This window comes from Daucus carota, chromosome 9, assembly GCF_001625215.2.
Source record: "Daucus carota subsp. sativus chromosome 9, DH1 v3.0, whole genome shotgun sequence".
NCBI lineage: Eukaryota > Viridiplantae > Streptophyta > Magnoliopsida > Apiales > Apiaceae > Daucus > Daucus carota.
This window is the reverse complement of record NC_030389.2, coordinates 9064262-9073957: the sequence shown is the minus strand read 5'-3', so window position 1 is coordinate 9073957 and position 9696 is coordinate 9064262. Positions and strand designations below refer to the sequence as shown.

At 33.3% G+C, this 9696-nt stretch overlaps 1 protein-coding gene across 1 annotated transcript in view; it reads left to right on the top strand.

The window, feature by feature from the left end:
• Positions 1-4017: 4017 nt before the first annotated feature.
• The window catches only part of LOC108202644 (3-hydroxyisobutyryl-CoA hydrolase 1), a 28357-nt gene continuing 22678 nt past the window's right edge, over positions 4018-9696 (top strand). The window contains exons 1-6 of the mRNA XM_017371138.2: positions 4018-4159; positions 6212-6292; positions 7155-7223; positions 8483-8546; positions 8831-8910; positions 9006-9089. Of these exons, the coding sequence (XP_017226627.1) occupies positions 4142-4159; positions 6212-6292; positions 7155-7223; positions 8483-8546; positions 8831-8910; positions 9006-9089 (396 nt within the window). The 5' untranslated portion in view covers positions 4018-4141. The remainder of the gene's footprint in view (positions 4160-6211; positions 6293-7154; positions 7224-8482; positions 8547-8830; positions 8911-9005; positions 9090-9696) is intronic.

The following is a 9696-nucleotide window of genomic DNA, read 5'->3' as shown; positions in this document are numbered from 1 at the left end:
TAAAATGATTCCTCTACAAATATTTGTTTTATTAGAAATTTCATTACTTTTCACCCTTTTTTAGTTTTGAGTTTAACCAACCTCTTTTCCACCCCTCACTATGTATTTCCTTTCTTTTTCCAATTTTTTTTTACTTTTCATTTATTATTTATGTATATAATCATTAAAGAAACAGAAATAATATGTAAAATGTTTTTGAAATACAAACCAAATTAGCTTGCAAACTAAAAACAACTAGGCACACTGTACATTCCCAATTTTACTAAACCCACTCCATGATTGCTAATTGGACTTCACTTCATTACTTCATATATTTTTTAATTTTTAGGCACCACTGCTGACGTGGCAGCAGGCATAGTGCTGATGTGGTGGGACTGTTGATTTGGTAGTTGCCATGTCAATACTCTGCTGGCATGGCAGTGACGTCATAATGATGTGGCAGTCCTGGTGGCCCAATGTTGACATGGCGGTTTGAGTGGGCCCTCAATGCTGGTGTGTTAGCTAACGTGGCAAATGACATGGCATCTAGGTGGGCCCCATTGATGACATGGCATTTGGATAGAAAGTGTAAATTTTGAAAGATTGATATGACGACTAGGGCGTATATTGTAAGTTTTAAAAAGTATAAGGAGATATTTTAAAATTTTAAAATTAGCTTTTAGGTTTTTAGGCTAATATTGGTTTATATTTGGTCATCTCCCTGTATATATCAAAAAGATTATTAAAATTTTAGAATAATATAATATCGTAAAAATCATATTTAAAATTTGTCATATAATTTTTCATTTCGTTTCTGGATCAAAATCAAACAAGTAAAACAATTCAGGATCATTAATTTTCTTTCTCCATGTTTCCCTTTCCGCATTTCATTCTGTTTCCCCGAAACGAACCAAACGCCCCTTTATATTATTATAAACTTCATTTGATTATCCCACAAATTACTTTGTTATATCTTGATCTCTTTTTTAATTAATCACACACGTTAATTAAACACATACGTTGATTAAAAACACACTTTAAACTCCGATATCCAATATCTCGTCTCTCCCCCTCATCCATTTCTCATGAACCCTAAAATACATATGTTCTGTTTTTGCTCCATCTATATCTTTTACCTTCAATTAAACTTGTTTTATGGAATCACAACTCATACAAAACTCAGCCCCAGTATCTGATGATGATTCTGATATTGTTTCTTCTCCATCTTTGCAAGCCCCAGTTGTAGATCTGCGTACACACATAATCGAAGATTATCTGGATAAATATGAAATGGTTGAAGACACGCCGGAAAAGGTTAGGAAGCACATATCAAAAAAAAAAAGCGCACTAAGAGGGAAGAGATTGAGGTTCGATGACCCATCCAGTATAGATTTTTCTTCCCAGATTTTTCAATTGAGATTTGGTGTCTTTTGCATCTGCGATGGCACTCTCTCGAAAGGAACACAATAATTTAAATAGATTATACAAAAAGACTTTAACCGAGTTCGCAATATAAAGCCCTATATATCTATCTATAAACAAATAACAAAAATCAAATTACGAAATATATAACCAATAACAAAGGACATATATTACAAATACCCAAGGTGATATTTAAAAGTACTAAAAAGATTTCGAACTCATAACATTATCGTGGGGTCAATTCACACGATTGTTACCTTACCGAATGTAAATAGATGTAGACACTGGATATGGCTAAAGTTGAATTGCAGTCGCCTAACTCGTCATTGACTCATCTTAATTGCTTTATCATTGAATCAAAATCTTGAAATTCCCATCGAAGAAAAGATCCGGTCAGGAGTATTATTGAAAATATAAGAACAAACAAAAATAAATTAACTGATTTGGGGTTTTCCACTAGTGAAAATCGATGAAAACTCCAGCAACGACTAGGAAATATAGGTAGAGAGATTATAAAAGGATAGGGTTTTTAGTGATTGAAATTAGACTATTTAATATACTTGGTTAAACAATTCCTTAAATAAACATTTATGATATTATAATTACCAAAATTGTGATTATAATAGGAAAATATCTTAAACACTCGCGGAGCGCGACAAAAACACACTATAGTGGTTTTATATTACCATATAGTAACTGTATAAGAATATATAATAAATTAACTATATGATGTCCTAAACTATAATTTTCGGAGAAATGTAATAAAAATCCAATCAAGCAAAGTCCTAGTCATTCTCTAAATTTTTAGGATTCATTTTTCATTCCTCCTAAATAGGTAATAATTAACTCATTTCTTATTTTGTTTTTGATGATGGGGTTGTAATGGAGGAATTCGGTAGTGAAAAAAGTTTGAGGTTGTATCTGGAATCAATTTCTGTGATGGTGCCCGCTTCTTGGAATTCGTATCGGAGAGTGGTGGTGATGATGAAAGTAAGAGTGGCTAAGATTAGAGTTTCGAGTTGCCCCCTTATGCTCTCAACTCATGTCCCCCTAATTTGCCCACATACCCTCATATTTATCGGGGATCGAGCCATGTGTAGTTCTTGTCGCCTAAGAAACCTACTAGGATTCGGTTTCTCCTTCAGCCGCCTTTCCAAAAAGGGACCAATACGATGAGGTGTATTCATGGGTCTCGAAGCATGTCCGTTGACCTAGGGCTTTTCAAATCACACTGATACTCGGATTCTCCCAGACTCGCCGCAACCGTCACTCCATGACTTACCCCAAATACATGGAGCGTGCCCTTGCTCCCTGATAAGGACAACCCACCAGACTTTAGAGCAAGGCCGTCTAAAAGATGCTCACAAGAAAGTCCTACAAGCTCCCTATAAGGACAACCCACTTATTTACATAGCAAGACCTCTCATCATTATCCCAATACTCCCTGATGAGGATGGCTCACTAGAATACAGAGTTGGGTCTTCGAACCTTGACGATAAAATACACCTATGTTTAAGGGCGTCCCCTGGCTACAAAGGGATTTCTCCTGTCTTTCATATCTTCGTAAAAATCATTTTCATGTTTGATTGTTCAAATTTGTACACTCCTTCCAATGACGACGCGCCCTCATTGGAGGTCTTCCTTAGAGGCGCTAGATAAGTGGGCGTGAGCAGGACAATTCTGACCATGTCCCGACCCAAACACCATATCTCCCGTCTTCAAGTATGCATGACCCATCAAACGAGTTCATGTCTTCCTTTAATCAAGACGCGCGCAGATTGCAGGTCTTCTTGGAGGCGCCATATATTTGGACGCGCACATTCTAAGCAGCTCAATTTTGACCATGTCTCAGCTCATTATCATATCTTCATTCTTTAAGTGAGCCTAAATCAAGTAAGCCCATGTTGATTTTTGGGTGTATCAAGGGTGTATTAAATTGCGATTTTAAAGGTTTTTTTTTCCATTTATGAAATCCGATGGCATTCAACTCGGATTTTAAAAAATGTGTCATAATCTGGAGGTATTCAATTAGGATTTTAAATTATGCTACAAAATCCTGTGATATTCAATCAAGATTTTCAATATGCTTAAAAATTCGATGGTATTCAATTAGAATTATTTAATATTTATGAAAATCTTATGGTATTCAAATGTTGATGGATTTTTTCGAACTTCATATAATGATGGATTTTTTTTTGAATTGTTCAGTGTACTTTAAGAAATTTGAAATACTACCAAAATTCATGAATGTTTGAAGTATTGTCCTGAAATCCTAAAGAATTTATATCAATTTTGCGACATTTTATCTAAATCTGCATAAGATCAAAATATAAAAATCACATACAATCCATTAAAATCGACGGAGTATAAAATTCATTAAAACCCTGATTACACCCTTATAATATTTTCACTTGCCAGCTTTTATACACTTTTCCTCACTTTTTTTCCATTAATTTTTATTAATAAATTAAAATTTTAATACTATAATAATAATAATAATAATAATATGGAATAGAAATTGGAATAATTATTGAAATTGTAATTCAATATCTAGTCTTCATTTAAAAATTGAATTGTTTATTTTATAAATGTTGCGATAATCTAAACAGAAAGATGGGTTCGCATCTGGGTTCGTGCCCGACCAAACTAAAAACATTGACTGCAGTATAAGGATAATATAAAGTCAAGGTGTTCAAGTACTCTCCCAAACTCTTGGCTCTTCTCAAACATAACAGCAACAATGTCTCAAACTGAGCAGGTTACAAATCTCAACTCATCATGTTTCATCATATGGAACTGCTTATATATATGTGTGTCTCTTCGTGTTTTTTCATACTTATCGTCTTGATTTTAGTATATAATATTTATAATTTAGCTTCAAGACCTACTATTTGTTTAGCCCTGATTTATGATCAATCGATTTTTCCCAAATTGGGGTTATTGGTTAACAAGAAGCAATTGTTGTCACAAAAATGGATTCAGTTGTTGCATCGATTTCTTCCTTTTTTACGTGCTAGCCAAACATTATTTCGATTGCTCATTCTTCTTTTATTTCACTCTACAAAGCCTTAATTTAAAATGTTTTTTTAGGTTGTAGAATTAGAAGAAGCAAACTGTCCCAGCACCCAGCTAGTTATATTCGACGTAGCTAACGGCAAATTTTCTGACATTAGAGCAAATCCAACAATGTCCTAGTTAAAGCCCTAAGTACAATATAAAAAATGATGTCCTAGTGATTTTAGACATTATTAGAGCAAGTCCAAAAGTGTCCTAGCAAATGCCTTATAAATATAATAAAATATTGTGTCCTAGTGACTTAGGACATCATCTTAAATCTATCAAGTCCAACAACATGCCTCATTATTGTGCCTTATTTTTAAAATAATAATATATATTTGAATTGTTATTGGAAAGAAATGAAAAGGAGGGAGGAGAGAGATGTAGTGGAATGATATGAAACTATTTTTTAATTGATAGGGCATGCATAGTGGTGCCTCAAAAATAAGGTACTTGTTACATGTCCTAGTGTTTTAAGGCACCACCGTTGGAGCATTGATTTGCTTCACGTGCCTTAAATTTTGATTTAGGACATCAATATAGGGCACTGTTGACTATAACAATGTGCCTTCACAACTATATATTTAATATAATATTATTAAAGGTGTTCTTTCATCATTAAAGGACAATATGAAGTAGAGAGAGAAAGAGAATGTGTGTAATAATTTATTATAAAATATAGGATTAGGCAAGGAGAGAGATGCTTTAAGAATAAGGCTCGGAGATATTGTCCTAGTGATATAAGGCATTGGATCAACTTTTTTTATCAAATGCCCTAAATTTTAACTTAGGATATATGTTTCCATAAGTACAATATAAAAAATGATGTCCTAGTTTAATAGGTTCGTATATATGTTTCCATATTAAATAGGGTATTATTATGGACACATTATTTTATGTTTCATCAGGTTCTTTACAATGAGTTTTAGTGTATGCAGTTGGTTTTTTATTTTAGTTTTAATATAAACACACCTATAGTCATGCTTAATAATACGAATGAATTTAGTTTGTTTATGTACAAATCCGTAAGCAATTTAGTAGTTTTTAACGTAATTTTTTGAAAGTTCTCAACTAGCTTTTTAGGCATGTCAATTAATTAGAAAAAACAAGAAGTACATCAATTAGCAAAAAGACGGAGGTGACCTGCCTCCTCTTCCTGTGGTGATGCAATTGGAAAGAGGAGACCTTCTTGTTGCGAGCTGATGGCCTCACCTTGCTATTCCGAGACATGCCTCTGCAAGCGAGAGGGCTGGTAACTCGCGCCTTATTGAAGTGAAACCCAATTTAACCCTACTTTAAAAACAAAAGTTGTTGCCCGACACATATTCCTAACTCCTCCAATCAGTTGCATTGATTTTCTCCTTCATCATATTTCTTCTTCGTTTGGGAATAAATGATTTGTCAGAATTCTCTGATGCATCAAGTGGTTTGCCCCTTCTCACTAAATCGATTTTTTGTCCCATCAACAAATGGTACGATCATTGGCATATCTGTGTAAAATATTTTTTTTCCTTATAACTTAAAGACACATAGATTAAAATAAAACACTTTACCTATGAAACTCACCAACATACAAAAGGAATTGACTCTACTTTTTTACGCTGCTTCTTGTCCTTTATTTGTTTATCTTTGTCTTTCCAAAATCCAGAATACCTTGAAAAAACTGAATAGTGTTAAGCATAATATGTTCCCATTTTTAATCAGATTAATTTTAGACTTCAAATTTAGAGATATATAATATATTATTTTGCAGGTTTTGGAAGAAACTTGTGGATCTGTGAGAATATATACATTAAACAGGACCAAGCAGCTAAATGCCCTTTCATTTGCCATGGTATGAGGGTAATTATAGGTGCAATATGTTCAACATTTGAAGTTAATGCTCCACATAGGAGTGTGCATCTTTTTGCAATATCTGTAACATGTTACTTGAAATGCTGCTGAGTTCTCTGGAGATCTCTTATATTACTGCTTCACTATATTGTTACTTTTGAATCTAATTTTGGTTTGACTTTCATATACAAATTTAACTTTCACGTGGTATCCTTTATTTCTTGTACCTTTGTGTCTCAGCTTCATAACAGTGAAACATGTATTATACTATATATAAATATACTACTGGGCTCTATTTTTCGTTTATAAAAAACAAACCAGGTAGTGATTAAAGCTTCAATATATTGCATGTAGTCGATCTATTTTCTTGTTGTATACTTGTAAAATGGATTGTTTTGCACAAAACGGTTAAATTTAAATTATTGAAATTAGAAAGGGAAGACATTAAAAGTTGCCACCAAATGCCTCTTTATAACAATAATATTACAGCTCCATCATCTATTTCTTAAATGTTCTCTCTCGCTACTTCGGATTTTGTATTTAAATTTTGGCATGTTCTGAGATTTAAATATGTGTTGGATCTTGTTTTTTGAATCATGGATCAAGTAGTCGGCACCAAGCAGGGACAAAACAAGGAATTCATATGGAAGTTGATTGAATTTTATAGTGTTATGATTATATTTGAGATATTAGTCTCATCATAATTATTTTTCTAAGCAAATGTGTACTGCATGATTCTTTTTCAGTACAGTGACCTGTATATGTAGTGGTTCACTTGGGTTATTAATTATTATATGTGAAGTGATTTCCTTTTTACCTTGTCATTATAAAGTGTTTAATATCTTTCTTCGTTCCTTCCCTAGATATCTCGTCTTCTGGAGCTCTTTCATGCATGTGATCATGACCCCAGTGTCAAACTAATAATTATGAAGGTATGTCTAAAATTCTAATGTCAAACTTATTTGTTATATATTCAAATTATTTTAAGATATCAAGGAGTAAAAGAATATTTTTCTTAGCTACAACTCTATGTGTTTCTACCCCAAATCTGTAACTGTGAATTGAGACACAAAGAATAAGGTATTGTCAGAACATAAATGAGAATACAAACCACCTTAGTAGAATGATTAAACTATTCTATAGATTTCAAGAATATATGTAGTTTGCTAAATCTCTTATGGTCTACCAGGGACCTATTTATTTGTTTTATCACTGGCAGCCACAGCACTAGGTGTGACATCATAAGGCTCAGGATTTATTCAAATCTTCAGGCACCAGTCATGATAATCTTTCATTTATTTCAGTATTCAGAAAATGATTAAAATGTTTCCACCACATGAGTAACATGGCTGGTTGGGTTAATGGAACTCATCTAGTAGAATAGGGAATATATATGCTTGTGTGCTTGGTTTTTATACTCGCGTCACTGTTATTACTTTGTATAAATATAAATACATTTTAAGTGGATGCTCTCTAGAGTCTACTCTCACTTTGATCATCAAATCACAGCTTATCGTTTAGATCTTGTTGGCAGTGTATGTCTATCTTGTCTATTGTTTGTATTTGGTAAACGTCATCCATGTCGTCCTTTCTTTCCCATGTTTCACATTATGCTAGCAACATGTTTAGGTAGGCATTAGTTATTGTATCTACGTATCTTATTTTTTCATTTATTAAGCTATAAGTTGGTTTGTGGTTAACTATTGAATTGATCCCTGGGATATTAATGATTATGAAGTTGAGTCCCTTCTTCAATTCTTTGCAATCCATCACAGTTTCTCCCTTTCATGGCTAAGAAACCCTAGGGATAGTTATTCTTTCACTTCTGATTCCCCCAAGGTTATGTTTGGTCGTTTATATTTCATAAAACCCCTTTTAGAATTTGTCCTTCACAAAGCAGTTGATAAGTTAACATTTGATGCAAACAGGCAAGTTTCAGTTATAAGTTCTTAATTTCTTTCATGCTGTGTCACTTTTATATATTGGTCTCACATTTGGGTCAAAAGTGGTTACATTAAACAATGAATTTGAGTATATAACCCCCAAACAATGAATTTGATTATGTAACTCCCATATTAGATATGATATCAACCTGTTCTCAGTATGTAACTTTGGAGCCACATTGTTGATTCCTTTTGTTTGAGATGCATACTTCTATCATCACATGATGTTGTGTTAATTTTGTTTATAGGGAAATGGACGAGCTTTTTGTGCTGGTGGCGATGTTGCAGCTGTGGTCCGTGATATTAGTAAAGGCAAGTTTTAGTATTTACCTTGCAGCCCCTCCTATCTATCATAGACTTTAATTCTGCATTAAATGTGATAGCTAAGACCATTTTAGAAACTGTACCTTATGAGTACCAATGTGATTTTCTGCGAGTTTTTAACATAAAGTTCTGTTCAATTTCCATGAGTTTCCTTGAATCTGTCCATGACAATAAAGGTTCTGTTCAATATCCTTCACGAGTTTCCTTGAATCTGTTCATGACAATAAAGATATGAAGGTGATATTTAATAGTTGTGTTAATAATGTTATCAGGTGACTGGAAATTAGGTGCAAACTATTTCCGGAAAGAATTTACCTTGAACTATTTGATGGCAACATATAGTAAACCACAGGTAACTATGAGCACTAAAGAAACTCTTACAAATTGGTTATTGAGATTTTTTAGGAATGCTCAGGCATTTATATTTGCTGGCAAATAATATTGTAGGTATCATTCCTTAATGGAATTGTTATGGGAGGAGGTGCAGGTGCTTCAATTCATGGTAGATTTCGAATTGCAACTGAAAATTCGGTATGCCTTTATTTTCCACCTTGCTATTGAAATACGTAGCTATGTGTTCATATAGCTTAGCCAAATATCTGTACTTTTGCTTCCTTACAGTGTTCCTACCTGTAGATTTCTATATTTTGCGAGTTAATCAATTTTCTGATTCAGTTTGCACAACACAACATTGGTACTTGCCAACTTAGGTTGCCACAAAATGACCTTTCCACATTTGATAAAGAGTAACAGATTACCAATCCCATTCATGGTCCAGGGGCAGGGCAACGAGGGCCATCGCCCTGGGCCCAATTGTACTTCTAAAGTGCCCAAAATCTTATCCAACCGAGTAGTAATAATATTATACATTATTGTTTCATGAAAAAAACGAATTATTTCCATTTTGCTCGTGATTCGTCTTTATGCTCTGCTTTAGTACTTTTTCGATTCCACTATTTTGGAACCTCTTTCCTCTCCAAATCATTTTTATATACATTAGAATTTTAAATTTTAAAAGTTTTAAAATTTGAATTTTGAACAATATTATTTAAGGTCATATTCTTCACTTGTCCAATGTTATGATGATATGAAAACTTATAAGTATTTTTGAGTTGAGTATAGTTTATGTTAATGAATT